We start from the raw sequence: 21908 nt of genomic DNA, 5'->3' as shown, positions 1-21908 counted from the left end.
GAATATTCTGTGATCATGACCGTCCTTGGGTTTGTTGCATCTTTAATATTCTGTAATGGAAGATCCCTGACTTGGCATTTAGGTAGTCATTGCTCATCATTTTTTAATTTGATAAACAAAGATGGCTTGGGTTGTTTAATTGGCTAACTTGCACTGTGTAGGTGTGAAACTCAGGTAGGCATTAAATTGATGTACATGATAAGGCTGATAAGTGCTTTCAATCAATTTACATAGCTTGACATTTCCTTTTCAGCTTGATTTAATAAGTAGGCTGCCCTTTTTACTCTGTCCTTTAATTGGTGTCTTGGTTCCTTTACATACAGAAAATTGTGTTTAAAGATAATTGTGAAAAGTTCCAAACCATTCTTTGCCCTTTACTTCCCCCTTATTCCCATCACCCCAAAAACTCTGTTGTAAAAGCACTAACACTAGTTTCAAATGCACAGGGTCTGGAAAATCTTACACAATGATGGGTACAGCCGACAAGCCTGGATTAATCCCAAGACTCTGCAGTGGTCTCTTCGAAAGAGCACAGAAAGAGGAAAACGAAGAACAGAGTTTCAAAGTGGAAGTGTCCTACATGGAGATTTACAATGAGAAAGTTAGAGATCTCCTTGACCCCAAAGGGTAAGCAATACACACACACAGGATGCTTGACCACGAACAATGTAACATGATCTTGTTTCTATGAGCGAAGGCTGTCTCCCTGCCTTGCCCTAATGGACTCCCTATTAGGCATCCTGTCAGGGTTCAAGACTTATCCCTGTTATGGGATAGTGTTGTCTTCCAGACTGCCCCCTCCACCCCGCACAAATAGCTGCTTTATTATTATTTAAAGGCCCAATATGTGCCAAACACTTAATCTCATGCTCAAATTGATTTTCATGAAGTGAGGAACAGGGAAATGCCAGCACTGTATGTATAGACAGGTGGGTTTTTTCTCTAGCGCACTATAACACTAAACCATTCCTGCTTTGAACGGTAGCTATGGGGTCTTGTCATCTTGTGTAGTGCTTTGAATGGTAAGTTGATAAAAATTTGTGGTTTCACTAAAAACCTTATTGTACTTGGATGGCTGCCCCTTTGTAAGTACAAATCTTTTTTTCTTTTTAAACAGAAGCCGTCAGTCATTAAAAGTTAGAGAGCACAACGTCTTTGGTCCTTATGTAGATGGACTTTCTAAACTGGCTGTCGCCAGCTACAAGGTAAGGGACAATTTTAGGGACGGAATAGGTCTTGAAACTGGTAATTCTTATAGTCGCTGCTCAAGTGGTTGTTTATAGTAGTGAGATTATTTTTATATTATGTTTCGGTAATTAAGGGATTAAGAGAGGATGTGCTTAAAGAAATCCTTTATGAAAGTCTTAAACATGTGAGTACCACTCTTACCACCTAAGACTGAAGAAGGGGGAAAAAAAAAGGGGGGAAATGGAAGATTTACAAGGCTGGTTTAATAGTTCTTCCTTGCTGCAACCTTAACTCATAGTCGTAGTAACCCAGGCTATACAAACAGTTTGGACATGTAACAGATTCACAAGGAAGGTTGGTGCATTGCCTTCACTGGAGAAAATAAAGAGCAAATACCCTGCTATGTGCTTTGAGGCTTGATTAGGTCATTTCATCTCTCTGTGGCTCCATTTCCTCAAATGGGAGCAAAGGATTAACTAGTTAGTATTTGTAAAGCACTTAAAATCCTTGGATGGAATGTACTAAATAAATGAAGAGTATTATTAATGATCATGTAGCAACCCTATGTTCAACCTAAGTAATTCAGATTCTAAGGATTGTGCAGCACAGTGTCTTCGTGAAGCTATTTGATATGCTGTCAGAAGAGCTAGTAATTATAAGATGGAATTCCAAAACTCTTATGCCTCTAAGCAGACCCACTTGCAATACAGAGGTTGATTCATGAGTCCTGTTATGAGCACCCTGTTATTTCTTGCAGTCCTTACTACTAGTTTCTATAAATAAAATTATTTCACGTACATTTTCCATACACACTACACAGCAATCTTGCAAAATTCCACACATTCAGCGCAGGAAAACATTGTGTTTTTGTTTTGCTTTTTCCTTCCCCAGGATCATCCTGCTAAAGGTTGGGTGAATAAATTTTGTGACTGGGGCAGTAAGGACCATTTTTCAAAATTGATGTATAATATGCAGCTCCTATGCCTCAGGGTCTCTCTGAAGCCACTGATGAATTATGGCATTCTAGGACTTCCCAAGCTTTTGTCCAGGAGAGAAACCTCATAGCCTGTTCTGTTGATTGTTTTGCTTTTATAAAATTTGAGGTTCTATAAATTAAAATGCATGTTAATGAAAAGCTCTAACTACTGAGTGAGCTAAAGTGCTGCAGTATTTCACAAATGAAATGCCATTCTACTTTGTTCATTGCAGTAAATTAATGTTTTGTTCAGGCAGCCAACCAATAAAAAGGAATATGGTATCCCTCACCATGAAATCCAAATAAAGTTAACGGACAACGTACATATAGTTATGTTGTTTAAATTGAATTATGCTCAGTGATTATTTACTGCTTACTCTTTAACTTAAAATAGCACAATATTGTGCTATTTTATCTTTAGAGACTTAAAAAAAATCAAACCCAGGGAGAAACTTGTGTATTTTACGTTTAACAAAATTTTATTTTTACTATCTGTTGAAGTAGTTTAGTGAAAGCAATGTTTGTGCAGATAGTGCCTAGTACATATTATTAAAGGCTTTACGATTTTATTTAGGACATAGAGTCTTTGATGTCAGAGGGTAACAAATCTCGAACAGTGGCTGCAACCAACATGAATGAAGAGAGCAGTCGGTCACATGCAGTCTTCAAGATCATCCTCACACACACACTGTATGATGTACAATCAGGGGTAAGTAATAGCAGGAGATTTGCAGGTAGAGATTTTAACCTCTGATGTCTAATCCAAGCTACAGATGCTAATCATGGCTTTTATAATATGTTTCAATAGACTGCTGTGCTTGTGTACATATGTAATGAAGCTAGGTTTTTTTAGATGTTTTGATGGACATGTAAGACTGAAATCTGGCTTTTGAAATGCAGTAATATAAGGATGCAAGCCCAAAGCTGCAGTAGATTTAATGAGGATTCCTCAATCCTAATATCTGAAGCAATAAAACATGTGTTTTAAAATAAGAGTTTGTAATATAGATTTGGGGGCTAGGTGGAAAGTAAAATGTCTGCAAAACTGACTCATTATCCTCCAGATCCCTCCGTAAAGCACCCCTTTGGTATGATGCCTATAAAAAGCTTGACAGTGGTCAGCTGCTGATGTGCTGAAACCAGTGTCTATCGCACTGACTAATATTGTCTGTTTTCTTGTACTCCCCTATTGGTCAGTCTATATCCATCTGTTGCCTCTTTTCTTATATTTAAATTGTAATCTCTTTGGGGCACAGACTGTTGTTTTGTGCTGTATTTGTACAGCACCTAGCACAGTGGGGTCCTGTTCAATGACTGGGGCTCCTAAACACTACAGTAATACTAGTGTAATAGCGTCTGGGGGTGGGAAACTGAAGTATTGGAAGAGTGTTTGAATATAAAATTGGCTTTGTTCTTTACGAGCAAATATTTGATGGAACATTTTGTGGTGGTACACTTCAGAATGAAAAAACCTTTGTGCACGTATGAAGATTTCAGGTTGTAACTTTTTCATGGACTACTTCCAAATATCAGAGAGGTAGCCGTGTTAGTCTGGATCTATAAAAGCGGCAAAGAGTCCTGAGGCACCTTATACACAGACGTATTGGAGCATAAGAATTTGTGGGTGAGTACCCACTTCATCAGATGCATGTAGTGGAAATTTCCAGAGGCAGGTATAAATATGCAAGCATATATTTCCAAAAGTATGTTTGCTGAAAATGTTATAAAAATTTCACTTTCTCAGTCAGGAGTACTTTCTTTCCTTTAATTTTGTTTTACCTTTTATTGATGAGAAACATATTTACTTTTCCTTAACCTCTGCAACCTAGCGGTGATGGCGTAACAAATTTAACTTGAAAATGCAAAAATTTGAGAGGTTTCAGAGTAGCAGCTGTGTTAGTCTGTATTTGCAAAAAGAAAAGGAGTACTTGTGGCACCTTAGAGACTAACCAATTTATTTGAGCATAAGCTTTCGTGAGCTACAGCTCACTTCATCGGAGAACTTCTGAAGACAAACTTAAACCAATTTGGTTAATCTTATTAAGCTAAATTTGTCTTTTTCCTGTTAGCTGTGTGCTGAGCCTGTGGCCCTTCTAAAGGCAAAGCTAACCAGTCTAAAGGCAAAGCTAACCTAACTAGTCAGGTAACCAGTCTTAAGCTTCACAACTCCTTTTGTCTCATCAGTTCCCAGCAGTCAGTAAAATAATCAGATGTAGGAATATAGAGCATACTGATCAAATTTTCAGGTAACACAAAGCTGGAGGTGAGGGGTTTGCAAACACTTCAGATGATGAAGCAAAAGTTCAAAGGGATCTTGATAAATGGGAGAGCTGAGCTATAGACAACAAAATGAAATTCAATGAAGACAAATGTAAGGTGCTACACTTAAGTAAGAAAAAACAAATGCACAAATACAGAATGAGGGATAACTAGCCTGGCAGCTGCACTGCTGAGAAGTATGTGGGAGTTGTGGTGGATCAGAACTTCAACATGAGTCAACATGCTGCAAAAATAAATAAATAAATGCAATTTTGGGTTGCATTAACAGGCATAGCATGCAAGTCACAGGAGATGATATGATAGTACTGCTGAGTAGACCTCAGCTGTACTACTGTGCCCAATTTTGATCATCGCTATATAGAAAGGATGTAGAGAAACTGGATAGGATCCAGAGGTGGACAACAAAGACAGAATGCAAGATATATGAGCAAAGGCTGAAGGAACTGGGTAGGCTTAGTTTGGAAAAGAGGAGATTAAGGGAGGACATGATAGTGGTCTTCAAATACCTAAAAAGCTGCCATAAAAAAGATGGAGAAAAGTTGTTCTCTCTTCCCCAGAGGGCAGGACAAGAGGCAGTGGGTTCAAACTTCAGCCTAGCAGATTTAGATTAAAGCTCAGGAAAAACTTCCTAACTATAAGAACAGTAGGACAATGGAACAAACTGCCTGGTGAAGTTGTGGAAGTGCCTTCACTGGAGATTTTCAAGAAGAGGCTGGATAGCCATCTGTCGTGGTTGGTTTAGACACAAGAAGTCCTGCATCTCGGCAGGGGGTTAGACTAGGTGACCCTTTTGGTCCCTTCTGATCCTATGGTTCTATGAGTCTATGATTCTATGAAAAGTGAACAATGTAATGCCAGCTGAGCATCCAGCATCATTGATCAAATTCTCCCCTCATTTTGAGGAGAGTGTGGAAAAACAAATTATACTGAATGTAGAATTTACATAAAGCATTTAGCTTAAATGAGTTTTATTCTTTGATTTTACACACCCCCAATTTGCGTTCCCTTTCCCCTAATGTGGGAGTGGGAGGGGTCTGGGAGTGATGGATACAAGGCAGGAAATAGGTATTTTCCGCTTGTGCTCTGTTTGCAGCCCCCATGGCTGAACGAGGAAGAACCAAAAAAAAAAAAAAAAAACCCAACAAAAACTACTAATCACATTCTGTAGTTTTTTGTTCATTAAGCTATTTTGGGTTTTAAATAAGGGTTTTGTCCCTCTCAGCTCCACTGCTTTTGTCTGATTTCCTCGATGAAATTTGAATTCTTGGCACATTTTATCAGTTTGTTGTGGAAATATGTCACAGATTCAGTGTTATGACGCCACTCCTGTATCTAATATGGGTTCTGAAATGCGTGTGTTCACCTCACCTGCATAATTTAGTAAGATTTTGTCTGTCTTATATTTGCTGAATATTGAATGCCTAAAAGTGGTATTCATCTGAATAGATGATAGATACAGTAGTTTTACCCACAAAGTGCTCTCCGACTCCTGTTCTCCATTTCTTTATTTTTGTCTCCTTGCATCCCTAATCTTTTTCTTATTGTCTAACCCTTTTCTCTTTCTTTAACTCCCCCTCACCCACCATGCTATATTTCTCTTTCAGTTCTCCCTCCCCCCCCAGCCTCCAGATCACTCTCTTTGCTACGTCAACACTCCCTATAATGCTGTACTTTTCATGGTTCTCTAGTTTTTCTGTTGCTACATTGCATTTCTGGTTTCTTTGATGCTTCTGGTTAGGCTTGGCCCAAGATAGTTGTTTTGCTTTCCTCTTTCCCTTCTTGTCCTCCAGTGACCACGCTGCTGACTATGCAGCTATATGAATTTCTGGAACACGGGCTTCTGGCCTGGCTTTTTTTCTGCTGTCTTTGGGTTCTGAAATTAGATGATCCAACATACTGTGCTATGAGATGGAAGTGCAGTATGCTTTGAGACAAAGTAACATTTTCAAAAGTACCTGTATCCCAGTGAAAAAAATCAGTCCCATTGATTTTTTTTTTTATGAGACATAGGTACTTTTGAAAATTTAATTGTACTCTTAGCACTTACATACTACAGTGATGGGAGCTATGGAAAAGCTTAAGATACTTATTAATTTAAGGGAAGTCCAAATCCCAAGTTGAATGTTTGAAAAATTGATTTTTGGTCCAGCTATAACTTGCAAGAGTGATAAGAATTTATGATAAAACTTTTATTGGGTTAAAGTCTATAATATGTTGAGGGTTGAAAATTTTTTAATCCTTTTCTTCAAGAAGAAGGTCTTTGGAAGGGATGTGGGAAACCTTCCTTGTCATCTTAGTATTTTTGTAAATATCTGCCCTTCATAAAATGTGGAATTATAACATACTTCCTGCTTTGCTCATTCTTATTTTCAGAATGATGCAGTCTGAGCACAGGACTTAGGTCAGCCTATATATGTCTCTCAAGGGTATGATTTTTTCACACCTCTGAGTGCCATAGCTAAGTCATCCTAAGTTTTAAGTGTACAGCAGGCCTGAGATTGGCATTCAGGAGTCCCTGACTCCCACTGTGGCTTTGGACAAACAGCTGATCCCTATTTTCAAAATGAGAAAACTAAGTTAGAGATGTTGCCCCTGATTAGATTGAGCGTCCTGATCTGTGGCTCCTGGTCCACTGCCTCCCTCCATTGGTTCCCTCCTCCCACTCTTCTTGCTTTATACCTGTCTGATACTGGCTGCGTTCCTCCCTTCAAGTACTTAGGTGTCTAGCTACAGATCTTGGAGTGCTTGGTGCATCCCACATTACCACTTTTGAGGCAGAAACTAAAGTAATAGTAGGATTATTTTTTGATTCAAAGCACTATGTTTAAATGTTCAGTTCTTGTTATAATATTTATTTTAAAATGTGTTTGATAAAAGGTCCGAAGTAAGGAATACAACCTGCATTCTTATTTGAAAACGTGGCAAACTGTGAAACTTAACTGGAAATTTTAGTGAGTAAAATCTTTTACCAGTAACTTTTCTCTTGTCCGTTCCTCAGACATCAGGTGAGAAAGTGGGCAAACTGAGTCTGGTGGACTTAGCAGGCAGCGAAAGGGCAACTAAGACTGGTGCTGCAGGTGACCGGCTGAAGGAAGGAAGCAACATTAACAAGTAAGGCTTTTAGTGATTTTTCTGACTGCTATTTTGTTAAAATAGGCAATAAAGGAAAGCTACACCAAACTTCTAATGCACTGTTTAATAAGATTTCTGCAAGGTACTTGTAACCAATTCAGGCTTTTCTGAGGTTGTTTTGTATTTGAATGTTATTTCTATAGAAATTCTTAAGTGATCTGTGCACGTTTTAAGAATTTAAGATGTGTTTTATGTTGGCTTATGCTCCCTGCAACAGTTATGTATGTAATTTGTGTTGCAAGGACGCGATTATAAAGGCTGAAAACGTTTTATCTTATGAGTTTCTCACATAGAAAATTGATACATTGCTAAGCAATGTAGCTTGTGTTGGAAGAGAATATTAGTGGAAATGCCACTGGCTAATGTTTTTGTCATAGCTGCTTTTTGGAAAAGCAGGGTCTTGCCTTACATCTGACACTCCTGCACTTGCAGTTATCTTCATGAATAGAGACTAATAATTATGACAAATTGATGTGTACAAAAGGGGGACTAGATGGAGACCACCAAACTAAATTTCATTTGTCTGAAGTGGTGTTGGATGGGCAAGGGCTGTTACTGCTTTAGGTATTTGTTACACTGAAGCTATAGGTACCAATTAGATCAATATTAATTCTGTGAAACTGAGATAAAGTTACACTACTTAAATGACAATGATTGGAAGGCTTTTGTTCTTCTCTGAGTGATTGCACATGCATTCCACTCTTGGTGTGTGCGTGCCGTGAGCACAATTGTCAGAAATTTTCCCCTCAGCAGTACCCATCAGACCAGCTCAAGTGCCCTCTGCTGCTGCACACCACCACATGCAGGTATAAAAGGCAAAGCCACTCCTGGCTCCCCTCAGTTCCTTCTTGCAGCCCATGACAGTTGTTAGAATCTGGTCGTGCTTTAGCAAGTTCTCTGTGTGTTTTTCTTGTATATAGTTACCTAGTTACATAGTTCTTAGTGTTAGTTAGTGATAGATATGTTTGTTTAGTATCAGTTAGTTTTTTCTCAGTTCCCCAATTTTGGGGTTCTGTTTGTCAGTACCAAGGAATGCCTCGGTCCCAGGCTTCAGGCCCTGTCTTTCTTGCTCAAAGCCGAAGTCTGCGAGCAAGCTGCGCTCTAGTTGTTCAAAGTGTTTCGGTGAGACTCACCTTAGGGATCTGTGCCAGATTGGCAAGGACTTCAAGCCGAGAACCAAAAGAGATGGAGAAGCCAAGCTGAAGTTTCTTTTAACGGAGGCTGCTCTGAGCCCACCTTCACAGTCTTCTTGGTCAGAGAGCGTACTGTAAATAGCCATTAGTGGACCTATCCTCCATGAACTTATGTAGTTCTTTTTTGAACCCTGTTATAGTCCTGGCCTTCACATCATCCTCTGGCAAAAAGTTCCACAGATTGACTGTGTGTTGTGTGAAGAAATACTTACTTTTGTTTGTTTTAAACTTACTGTCTATTAATTTCATTTGGTGGCATGGTACTGTGTGGCATGTGTGAGCGGTACACCGCCATTGCTGACTGAGTCCTGGCACCACTCATCCTTGCGGGTGCCCAGGAAGAAGCAGAAGTCTTCCAAAGACATTGCTGGGAGAGGCAGATCTCCAATCCCTAAGTCTGTCAAGAAAGGGGGCAAAGTGTCGAATAGAGTTCAATCAAAATTGAAGCACTCCTCCACTCACTCTTTGGATAAAATGGCACAGTTGATTCAGGCACTGAAGCAGACAACATTGAGTCCAGGGTCCAAAGCGGCACATTTATCATCTGCGGCACCATCTTTGTCTCTTGTGTATTGGTCAGTGACTATTCCAATACCATCCATGCCAGAGGCATTTGCAGCTGCAAGGAACTTGCTGAGCTTATTAGCGCTGCTGTCCCCAGTGGGGCAGGAGATCTCTCTTACAGTATAGGTAGACTGTTCAGCATCAGCCTCCTCGTTGCAGCACTCGGTATCAAATCAACCTCCCATGTCCCTGAGCCATCATCTGTCTGTACCATCCAGAGGTAAGCCAGTGGTGATGGCTTCTCTCTGCTCTTCTCTGGACTTTTGGCACCAGTCTCCAGTGCCAACTGAAATGGCCCCTCCATGGTCAGGAGATGCCGATTCTTCTTTCTTGGATGTTGGCTCTCATGTCTCTCAGCCACAGTGTGTGTCTCACCGCTTCTCTCCTATACTTTACCAGCCCGGGGTCTTGCAAGATTCTGCAACTGGTGCTGGCATGGACATGTAGCCAGAAAGATATTGGAGTCCAACGCCTTTTGTAGCCATTCTGGAACCCGTGAGCATTCCTTCCTATTTACAGATCCTCTCAGTGTCATTCATGTTCAGTTTCCTCAAGTAGATGTGGGGAGTCATCTCATCAAGTCCAGCCTGTTCCTGAGCAGGAAAAAGGTATTCAAAGGAGGATACTGTGGAACAACTATCAGAGGGGGCCCAGCCTCACCCTGTGCTAGTTTCCTCTTCTCCACTCCCTCTTCCCCTCCCCCCCCCCATTAAGTAGTTCCTCGGGTGTGTCCTCACCCCCTCCTGTTGACTACAGGGTTCTCCAAGAGATCTTTAAAAGGTGGCCTTAGCCTTGGACATTCAAGTAGAAGAAGTTAAGGAGTTTTCTCACTCCATCATTGATATTGTGGCCCCAGCAGTGCCATCTGAGTTGGAACTATCAATTGATAAGGTGATTTTAGTGTCCATCAAGACTCTGGAACATAAGAATGGCAATACTAGGTCAGACCAGTGGTCTAACTAGCCCAGTATCCTGTCTTCCGACAGTGGCCAATGCCAGGTGCTTCAGAGGGAATGAACAGAACAGGTAAACAAGTAATCCATCCACTGTCGCCCATTCCCAGCTTCTGGCAAACAGAGACTAGGGACACCATCCCTGCCCATCCTGACTAAATAGCCATTAGTGGACCTATCCTCCATGAACTTACGTAGTTCTTTTTTGAACCCTGTTATAGTCCTGGCCTTCACATCATCCTCTGGCAAAAAGTTCCACAGATTGACTGTGTGTTGTGTGAAGAAATACTTACTTTTGTTTGTTTTAAACTTACTGTCTATTAATTTCATTTGGTGGCCCCTAGTTCTTGTGTTATGAGAAGGAGCAAATAATGCTTCCTGATTTACTTTCTCCACACCAGTCATGATTTTAAAGACCTGTATCCCCCCTTAGTCATCTCTTTCCTAACTGAAAAGTCCCAGTCTTATTAATCTCTCCTCATATGGAAGTTGTTCCATATGCCTAATAATTTTTGTTGCCCTTTTCTGAACCTTTTCCAATTCTAATATGTCTTTTTTGAGATGGGGCAACCACATCTGCATGCAGAATTCAAGATGTGGGCATGCCATGGGTTTATATAGAGGCAATATGATATTTTCTGTCTTATTAGCTATCCCTTTCTTAATGATTGCCAACATTCTGTTAGCTTTTTGGACTGCCGCTGCACATTGAATGGATGTTTTCAGAGAACTATCCACAATGACTCCAAGATCTTTTTCTTTCATGGTAACAGCTAATTTAGACCCTATCATTGTGGCTGTGGCAACTCTCTCCTCACTCCGTCCCACATCAAAACAAGTGGGAAGGAGCTTAGCTATTATGTTCTCTCACAAGGCTTTAAACATTTTTATTCCTACCCCGTTCTGGGATCACTCATTGTCTCGGCTGCCAAAGAGAGGGAAGTCTAGGGGCCACAGGCGGCTATCTCTAAGCCAAAGGGTGCCAAAAAGCTGGACTCGATTGGTAGAAAAATTTATTCTGTGGCAAGGGTACAGCTTAGAATTGCCAACCAGCAGGCCTTATTGGGCAATATAACTTTAACATCTGAGATGTTGTCCTGAAATTTAAGGACAAGCTGTCTGAGGACACTAAACAGGAGTTCCTTTCATAGGTGGATGAAGGGAAGTTAGTGGCAAAAATGTTGCTTCAGGCTGATTTGGATGTTGCTAATTTGGTTGCTAAACCATGGCTTGTGCCACAGCCATGCTCATGGTTACAGTCTTCAGGGCTCCAGGAAGCTCAGCAGGATCATCCCTGTTTTCAGGTCAGACGGATGGTATACTTCACAGTTTAAAGGACTCCAGGGCAACTCTGAAGTCATTGGGCATGTATACTCCTGCCGCTTTGAGAGAGCACCGTTGTCCTCAGCAGTCCCACAAATACCCATTCTTGCACTTCACCAGGACCTATTGAGGGAAAAAAGTAGGAATTATAGGTGCAGGCCAACTTCTTCCCCTCCAGTTCCTCCTGGTCCCTCTAGGTGCCTTGGGGGTACTAAGCAACCATTTTGATGATTGAATCGAGGATGCCAGATCACTCCCCATGATTCTAGTTTCTCCTTCCCCTTTGTTTGCAAACCATCTCTCCTATTTCTTCAGTGCATGGTCCCAAATTACTTCAGACCAATGGGTCTTATGTACCATGGAAGTAGGGTACACTCTTCAGTTTGTTTCTTTCCATATTCATATTCAGGGACCACTCTCACGAGGTGTTCGTCCTTCAGGAGGTTCAAACTGTAATCTGGGTGAGAGCCATAGAAGAGGTTTCTCAGTGTCAGAGAGGAACTGGGATTTATTCCTGCTATTTTACAATACTGAAAGCAAAGGGACATCTCAGGCCAATTTTAGAACCACATCAGCTCAACAGATATCTAAAAAAGATCATTTTTTATTGTGTCACTAGCTTCCATTTCCCCCTCCCTATATCCTGGAGATTGCTATGCTACCCTCGACTTAAATGATGCCTGTTTCCATGTGAGGATTTATCAAGACCATAGGAAGTATGTCAGATTCTTGGTAAACCAGTTCACAGTGCTGTCTTTCGGCCTGTTGGCAGCTCCCTGGATTTTCACAAAATGTACGGGACTGGTAGCTGCCTTCCTGAGAAAGTTAGGAGTATATATCTATCCCTATCTGGACTACGGGCTTGCGAGAGGCCATTTCAAGATTCAGGTACTGTAGCTCTTGTCCAGTCACATTGTACGGCACTGGGACTGTTGATCAACTCAGAAAAGTCTGTCCTCTCACCCGTTCAGAGGATAGAGTTTATATGGACTGTACTGGACGTGCGCGCACCAACCAAGAGTTGAATGGATATGTGCAACACGTCTCCAAGAACAGCAGTTACAGAACAGATAAGTAAGCTGCTTCTTCGAGTAGTGTCCCTATGGATGCTCCACAGTAGGTGTGCCTGCGTCCCTGCACTGTTGATCAGACAACTTTGGTAGCCATCTGTCCCACCCATGCATGCACTGCTCCTCACCTGCCAGGAAGCTAGCCAGCATGTGTGAGCAATCCCTCCTTAACAGCTCCTGGCAAGAAACGGAGCTTCAGCAGTCCATTCACTGATATTTAACTTCCTTTAGATTTGCTAATTTTAGCTTCCCTTGAAGCTTTTTTTCTTTACTTCATTTGTATTTTTGTTTGGCTGTGCCTAAAAAAGAAGAAAAGCTTTTCTTCTCACCAACCCTGGTGGGGGTGACACCCCCCCCACCCCAGACAAGGGCATGCCCAGCTCCAGAAAGTGCCTCTATCCCAGTGACTGATGGACACTCACAGTGCATTCGCTGCCTGGGAGAAAAGAACATTCCACAAAAGTATGTCTTGTGCCAGCAGCTGAAAGCCCAGGTCCAGGAAAGACAGAGTTTATTCTCAAACTCCTGCTCATGGAGTCAGTCTTTCAACCCCGGAGTCCCTACAGGAACTCTCATCGCAACCCCCTACGTCGAAGAGAGATGAGCCTCTAGGAGAAGGTCTGTGAGTCCTTGTAGTGAGCCCTGATGGAGCTGAAAACTATCTCCGGCTCTATCAGTATCATTGGTACCAACAGCACCAAACCATCTAAAACTGGTACCCAGGGCACACGTGGTACTGAATGACAGAAGAAATTGGACTGCCCAAAGACCCAATGGGCATGGGCAAAGAAACATCAGTACTGCAGGGACATGAAAAACATAGACGTTCCACCCCGGGGAAGGCTCCAGGGTACGGATATCAGCACCGGTACTGACTCCGGTGCATCTGGCATCAATAAACTTTGAGGCCAAGTCCGCATCTCCAACTCTATCGGTGCAAGCCTCTCTGCACTGACAACTACCTGCAGTACTGATGTCATCTGCACCGCTGGATTTCTGGTGTGCAACAGATCTTTCGGTGTCCAACACACCTGACTCACCCCTACTCAGTATCGGGGCCCCAGTACCAAGTTTTCACAGAGCCCTGGACTCTCAGACATCTCCCTGCCATGCACTGCCTTTCTCATTGTCAGAGCAAGAAAACTTGGGTTCCAGCTGCTCTTCTCACCTGCCATATGGGGTTCAATTTTACTATGAGCATCAGGCATATCATCCACCTGATCTACAGCCTCCCTGGTTTGGTCAGCCATGGTACCAACCACTGGGCCCGTGCTCACCACAATGGCCACACTGGGACCCTTGGCAGGCTCAGAGACAGCAAGCCTCCCATGCCTCTAGCATGGCATATCAGCAAACAAGGAGACACCCTCCTTCAGCTGTGGTTTTGAGGGCTTCTGAACCCCAAGAACAGTCAGGAGAGGAGATTGAGGCTGAGGTGGAGGAAGAAGTCCCTCCTCAAGCCCACTTCTCATCATCGTCATCAGACAAGACGGTGATCCCCTCTGCCATCAATGGCTGATTTCACATTATTTCCAGGACCTGGCACAGAGGGTGGCAGAAGCCCTACAAATACCCTTGCAGGAGATGACTGAATCTTACCACAAGCTGGTGGACATTTTGCATTCCTCCACCTCCAATTAGTGAGGCATTCCTGGACCCTGCTAAAGTCACATAGCAGAACCCTGCATCTGTCCAGCCAATATGCAAGCCTGTCGACAAAAAGTATTACGTGCCAGCAAAGAACACAGAATTTCTCTCTTCCCACCCGCCTCCTAATTCCATCACTTTGGATGCAGTTAACTGTAGGGGCTGCTAGCAGCAGTTCAGATCCACCCCTTATAACCAGGACTGGAAATGTTTGGATCTGTTCTGCAGGAAGGCATATTCATCAGCCACTCTCCAGTTCTGTGTAGCAAATTACCAAGTCTTATTGGCAAAGTATGACTACCAAAACTGCACAAAATTCCAGTTCCTTTATTGAGCAACTGCCTGATTCTCGCAAAGAACAATTCAAGGCCATAGTCAATGAGGGCCAACTGTCTACTAAAATGTCCCTCCAATCCACGCAAGATGCAGCTGACACAGTGGCACACTTGATTTCTGTGGCCATTTTGATGAGACAGGCTTTGTGGTTTTACTTGTCCGGCTTTCCTGAAGAGGTCCAAACTATGGTGGAACGACCTTGCTTTTGAAGGGACAAAGTTATTTACTGAGAAGACTGATGCATCCCTTCACATGTTGAAGGATTCTAGGGCAACTCTTTGGTCCCTTGGGATCTATACTCCTGCCTACAAAAGAAAATACAGCCCTCAGCCACTGGTTAAGCCCAGCTCATCACAATACACATCTCCGTACTGATTACAGAGCTCTTAAGAGCCGCAGAGAAAGCAGCCTAAGTTCCTCAGGCGAAAACAGTCAGGATCTCAATCAACTTCCTCTCTGTTCTCCACCTCAAAATGGCAGTTTTGACAGGTTGGTTGAGGTGCCCATAGAACATTCTGCTCACCATCTCACACTGGAAAACCCCACACATCCCTTCAGAGACCATCTTATCCCGTTCTGCAGCACCTGGGAAAAGATAACCTCTGACAAGTGGGTGATGGAGATCATTCAGGGTAGATACGCTATCCATTTCTCCTTCCCCCCCACTCCCAAACTTCCCCTTCCCTCTCCAGGAGCCCTTCTCATGAGAGTCTGCTGTGTCAGGAGGTAAACCATCACCCCAGCGTAGGAGTCATAGAGCCTGTGCCCACACATCCTGGGAACTACAGGCCAGTCAGCCTCACCTCAGTCCCTGGAAAAATCATGGAGCAGGTCCTCAAAGAATCAATCTTGAAGTACTTGCATGAGAGGAAAGTGATCAGGAACAGCCAGCATGGATTCACCAAGGGAAGGTCATGCCTGACTAATCTAATCGCCTTTTATCATGAGATTACTGGTTCTGTGGATGAAGGGAAAGCAGTGGATGTATTGTTTCTTGACTTTAGCAAAGCTTTTGACACGGTCTCCCACAGTATTCTTGTCAGCAAGTTAAGGAAGTATGGGCTGGATGAATGCACTATAGGGTGGGTAGAAAGCTGGCTAGATTGTCGGGCTCAACGGGTAGTGATCAATGGCTCCATGTCTAGTTGGCAGCCGGTGTCAAGTGGAGTGCCCCAGGGGTCGGTCCTGGGGCCGGTTTTGTTCAATATTTTCATAAATGATCTGGAGGATGGTGTGGATTGCACTCTCAGCAAATTTGCGGACGATACTAAACTGGGAGGAGTGGTAGATACGCTGGAGGGGAGGGATAGGATACAGAAGGACCTAGACAAATTGGAGGATTGGGCCAAAAGAAATCTGATGAGGTTCAATAAGGATAAGTGCAGGGTCCTGCACTTAGGACGGAAGAATCCAATGCACCGCTACAGACTAGGGACCGAATGGCTAGGCAGCAGTTCTGCGGAAAAGGACCTAGGGGTGACAGTGGACGAGAAGCTGGATATGAGTCAGCAGTGTGCCCTTGTTGCCAAGAAGGCCAATGGCATTTTGGGATGTATACGTAGGGGCATAGCGAGCAGATCGAGGGACGTGATCGTCCCCCTCTATTCGACATTGGTGAGGCCTCATCTGGAGTACTGTGTCCAGTTTTGGGCCCCACACTACAAGAAGGATGTGGATAAATTGGAGAGAGTCCAGCGAAGGGCAACAAAAATGATTAGGGGTCTAGAACACATGACTTATGAGGAGAGGCTGAGGGAGCTGGGATTGTTTAGCCTGCAGAAGAGAAGAATGAGGGGGGATTTGATAGCTGCTTTCAACTACCTGAAAGGGGGTTCCAAAGAGGAGGGCTCTAGACTGTTCTCAATGGTAGCAGATGACAGAACGAGGAGTAATGGCCTCAAGTTGCAGTGGGGGAGGTTTAGATTGGATATTAGGAAAAACTTTTTCACTAAGAGGGTGGTGAAACACTGGAATGCGTTACCTAGGGAGGTGGTGGAATCTCCTTCCTTAGAAGTTTTTAAGGTCAGGCTTGACAAAGCCCTGTCTGGGATGATTTAACTGGGAATTGGTCCTGCTTCGAGCAGGGGGTTGGACTAGATGACCTTCAGGGGTCCCTTCCAACCCTGATATTCTATGATTCTATGATTCTATGATTCTACATCTAACAGGCAAAGGCTTCTACTCTTGCTACTTCCTAATTCTGAAGAAAAAGGAAGGTTGGAGACCCATACTGGACCTCAGAGTACTCAACAGATTATCAAGGTGAAGAAGTTCAAGATGGTCACCCTATCGACGATTATTCCAGTGCTTGAGAAAGGAGATTATTCCAGTGCTAGAGAAAGGTTCTTGGTCCTTGACCTCCAAGATGTGTATTTCCACATTTCTATCATACCGAGTCACAGTTCTTACCACTGCCAGTACAGAATATCCTGCAGCAGAATACCTCTCATTCCCCCCCCCCCTTCCTCCCCCGGGTATTCTCCAAGGTCCTCTCAGTAGTGGCGGCCTATTACGCACTCAGGGCATCATGATGTGTCGTTACCTGGACAGCTTCCTTCTCATGGCATGTTCTTTCACCAAAGTCCAGCGAATCACCCAAACTACAATGAATCTGTTCCAGAATCCGGGCATACAAATTAATGCACAAAAACGGATATTAACACTGATGCAAAGACTAGAAATCATAGGTGCTGACCTCAACTCCATCCAAGCGAAAGCACTCCTCCCACATCACAGATTCCTCAATCTCTCCATGCTGGTAAAGACAGTATAATCCAGCTTCCAGATCTTGGCCAATCACTGCCTTCAGCTTTTAGGGCATATGGCCGTGGGCACATCAGTCATAGCTCATGCCTGACTGCATGAGATGCCTCCAAACTGATGCCTCAGTTCGGTTTACAGGCCAAATGGAGACAGCATAGACAAATTATCATCAATGCCCACCAAGGTCAAACAATTCTTTGGCTGGTGGAAAGACCTGGTGAACGTATGTATGGGAGTCCCATTTGTTCAGCCTCCCCCATTGTTACTCCTGACCGAAGCATTTGGATATTAGGAAAAACTTTTTCACTAGGAGGGTGGTGGAATCTCCTTCCTTCTGAGGTTTTTAAGGTCAGGATTGACAAAGCCCTGGCTTGGATGATTTAGTTGGGGATTGGTCCTGCTTTAAGCAGGGGGTTGGACAAGATGACCTCCTGACGTCCCGTCCAACCATGATATTCTATGATTCTATGGTCCCTCATAGGATGGGGTACACATCTCAGTGATCTCATGGTGCACGGCAAATGATCTTTATCTGAGAAGCACCTTCTCATCAATCTGCTCAAACTCAGAGCGGTCAGCAATGCGTGTGCTCATTTTCTCCCCCTGATCAAAGACACGCACACAAAAGTCATGACAGACAATGTTGCCTACATGTGTTACATAAACCGTCAGGGAGGTGCCAGATCATACTCCCTGTGTATGGAAGCACTGAAGTTATGTAACTGGTGCATTTCCCACAAGGTCTTAATATTAGCAGCCTACCTGCTGGGAATACACAACACTACAGTAGACAACCTCAGTCACAAGTTCTCACTCATCCATGAATGGGAAGTAGATTTGATGGTCCTGCATAACATATTCCAACAATGGGGGACTATGACAGTAGATCTGTTCTCTACTTATCAGGATAAGAAATGCCCTCAGTACTGCTCCAGAGCTGGGATCAGATGACACTGCTTGGGGGACACTCCTCCTCCTCCTATGGGACAAGGGTCTTCTTTACACCTTTCCCTATTTCCTCTAATTCTGAAAGTCCTGTTGAAAGTGAAAAGAGAGAAACAAGCATACTGATTGCTCCCATCTGGCCCAGGCAGATGTGGTACTCTTATGTGTTGCAGTTGCCACTATGTCCACAGATGACTCTTCCAATCACTCTGTTCCTGCTATTGCAGAACAAGGGTCACACCCCCCATTCCAACCTGTAGATGCTGTGACTCAAAGCCTGACTCCTTCATAGTTCCATCACATAGAGTCATTTTTCTCTGAGGAAGTACAGGAGATGCTATTACACAATAGGAAAGGAGCTACTCGTTGTACCTACCTGCAAAAGTGGAAAAGATTTCAAATCTGGTGCAACCTAAAGGCGTCACCCCGAATGCAGCCACCCTACTGATAGTCCTGGACTACCTGTTGACTCTCAAGAAATCAGGTCTCTCTATCAGCTCACTAAAGGTTCACCTAGCAGCAATTGCAACCTTCCATCAACAGGTAGAAGGATACTGTATCCTTTCTCATCCAACCACAAAGAGATTTCTCAAAGGCATAGCAAAACTCTTTCCCCAACCTAGACTTCCCACTCCTCAGTGGAATCTCAACGTAGTGTTAAAAGGACTGAGTAGACCACCATTTGAACCCATGGCCACTTCTTTGTCAACTCACCTTTCAATGAAAACAGCATTCCTGATCGCCATTACCTCAGCAAGCCGGATAGGGGGGATAGCAGCCCTGGTAGCACATCCCCTCCTCAGGGTGGTGTTCTCCAACAAAGTCACTCTTCGTCCACATCCAAAGTTCACTCCCAAGCTAACTTGCACGTTTCATATAAACCTGCCTGTTCAACTTCCAACCTTCTATCCTAAACCTCTTTAGGATAATAGGGAAACCATCCTCCATATGCTTAACGTGAGGAGGCCCTTGGTCTTCTATTTGGACAGGACAAGAGCATTTAGAAAATCTCTGAGACACTTCCTCTCTGGTGCAAATAGATCAAAAGGTGTAGCGATTTCAGTTCAAGGACTCTCCAAATGGGTCTCGAACTGTATCAAGCTCTATTACCAGATGTGTAATGTAATACCCCTGTCTTCAATATGCACACACTCTACAAGATCAGTCACCTCTTCTGTCGCCTTCTCCAAAGGTATCCCTATCTCAGAAATCTGCAGAGCAACTACCTGGGGATCTGCACACACCCTTTGCAGAGCATTATGCTATCCTAATGGATTCAGCTGCAGATGCCAGATTCGATGCCTCAGTGCTGTCATCCATAATAGACTCAACTCTGAAACCCCAGCCTTCAGTAGTGGACACTGCTCGGGAGTCACCTGCAGTGAGCACCCATAGGGACACTACTCAAAGAAGAAGTTACTCACCTTGTGCAGTAGCAATGGTTCTTCAAGATGTGTGTCCCTGTGGGTGCTCCATGACCCACCCTCCTCCCCTCTACTTTGGAGTTCTGGTAATTGACTCTGCAGTAGAGAAGGAGCTAAGGAGGGATTTTCCACGCATGCTGGCTAACCTCATGGCAGACGAGGAACAGTGCATGCACGAGCAGGGTGGACTGCTACCAAAGTTCTCCAATCGACAGCGCAGGGATGCAGATACACCCACAGGGGGACACATCTTGAAGTACCATAGTTACTGCACAAGGTGAGTAACTTTTTCAATTTATTTGGGCATCCATCACATTTAAAAGGGCTTTTTGAATTATAGATCCCTTCACTTGTTCATGGGTTGGTTACTTTCTCCATGCAGGTCCCTTACAACTCTTGGGCTGGTTATTTCTGCTCTAGCAGATCAGGCTGCTGGCAAGAACAAGAACAAATTTGTTCCATATCGTGATTCTGTGCTCACTTGGTTACTTAAAGTAAGTGAACTTCTCATACATCTTTGGAGTGGGTGGCATGAGGAGAGAGAGAGAGAAGAATTTTTCCTTCGTAATGTGTAAAATATGATTATTCCATCATCTAACCTTAGTTTTATATGCAGCAGTCTTATCTTTGAAGAATTAGAAGGGTATTAGCCGTTAGTGTCTCCACAGGATAAATTCTATCTCCCCTGCTTATTGGTAATAACCCTGTGATGGCCAAAAGTATAGGGCATATTTTGAAGTGATCTAATAAATATTTCGGTCCAGCTTTTTGAGTCAACTCACTAACAGCTACACTCAGAACTCTGGGGCTAATTTAACATGGGCCATCTCCTTATGACCTAAGTTTACCCAACGTCATGGGTGACATATTAACTTCAGAGATTTTGGATAAGATGTTTAGCCCTTTGCGTCAACTAGGCAGGGGTGTATTCACAAAACATATTCCAGTCTGCAGTCCAGTTGCAGTCATATTCTCATGCTCATGTGAAATGAGCAGTTATGGAGTCAGTTTCTGTACTGCAAATAATTCTGATTTGAAGGTTACTGTTGCAAAAAGAAACTGGATCTAGGAGGACTTCAAATGAAGCTCATTGACATCTAAATGATTTTGTTTTGCTCCTGCTGCCTCCTTTTATATATAGTGGTTATAAAAGGATGGTAAGCTGCAGTTAACCAAAAAGAGAGAAGTTTGGGCAGTGACTGTATATTTTCACTTAAGGAAGATCCTGTTTTCTCCTGGTCTTTGAATATGCTACTTTTAGAGCAAAAGTATGTGTGGTTGCTTTCATATCTAAAGCCAAAGAGGCAATTGCTTTCCTTATAGTGAGATGGCTTTTCCTTCCATTGGTACAGATTGAGTGACTGACAGGCAGATTGGCTAGGTTTTAAAGTAATTGCATTATAGAGGTGCAGACCCAGTAGGGCATCAGTATCCCATAATGTTTAATTTTTTTTTTTTCTGTTTTTCCACATCAAAATTGTGAAGTTCAAAATGTTTCTATCAGACTTAGTTATGAATCTTGGCAAGTTGGTATCTCTTCCTTCCTTACCTTTGTCCTATGCTTCCTTGCTATCAAGAGGCAATTATGATATTTATTGGTATAAAGAAATAAGCTGGAAAAGAAACAGATTTCTTCAGACCCACAAACGTTTATGTTGGCTCTATTACCTGGTGATTGCTAAAGCTAGATCCTTTTTTAGACTGCACCCAGCATAACCACCCGCACATAATCCCTAGGTGATCTCTTTAAACATAATGTGATATGAATTCTCCATTCCCATAGTTTATTTGCAAGTGTTAATAAATAAAAAGTGAACAGTAAGATATAGAGGTATTTAAAATGTTTAAACTTTTTCCTATAATGAAATTTGGAAAAAACCAGAACACACAGCTCCCCCGGCCCTCAATAGTTGACCTTCATTGCAGTTCATTGCCTCTTAGGCTAGATACAGTAGTGAAATAAAAGATCAACTGATATAGCCTCTTAGCACTATGAGACTTGATTTTCCCAGTGGTTACCTTTAACAAACCTTCCCACAATATTGTTTTGTAATAGTTAACATTGGGAAATTCAGTTAACAAGTTAACCTTGTAGATACTAAGATTTTAAACAT

The 21908-nt window shown here is 43.0% G+C and overlaps 1 protein-coding gene across 1 annotated transcript in view; it reads left to right on the top strand.

The window, feature by feature from the left end:
- The window catches only part of KIF13B (kinesin family member 13B), a 215279-nt gene that overhangs the window by 81732 nt on the left and 111639 nt on the right, over positions 1-21908 (top strand). The window contains exons 6-10 of the mRNA XM_077812361.1: positions 447-627; positions 1118-1205; positions 2739-2873; positions 7443-7555; positions 20177-20288. Of these exons, the coding sequence (XP_077668487.1) occupies positions 447-627; positions 1118-1205; positions 2739-2873; positions 7443-7555; positions 20177-20288 (629 nt within the window). The remainder of the gene's footprint in view (positions 1-446; positions 628-1117; positions 1206-2738; positions 2874-7442; positions 7556-20176; positions 20289-21908) is intronic.

Source organism: Eretmochelys imbricata, chromosome 3, assembly GCF_965152235.1.
Source record: "Eretmochelys imbricata isolate rEreImb1 chromosome 3, rEreImb1.hap1, whole genome shotgun sequence".
NCBI classification, from domain to species: domain Eukaryota; kingdom Metazoa; phylum Chordata; order Testudines; family Cheloniidae; genus Eretmochelys; species Eretmochelys imbricata.
This window is presented reverse-complemented; position numbering and strand designations above follow the sequence as displayed.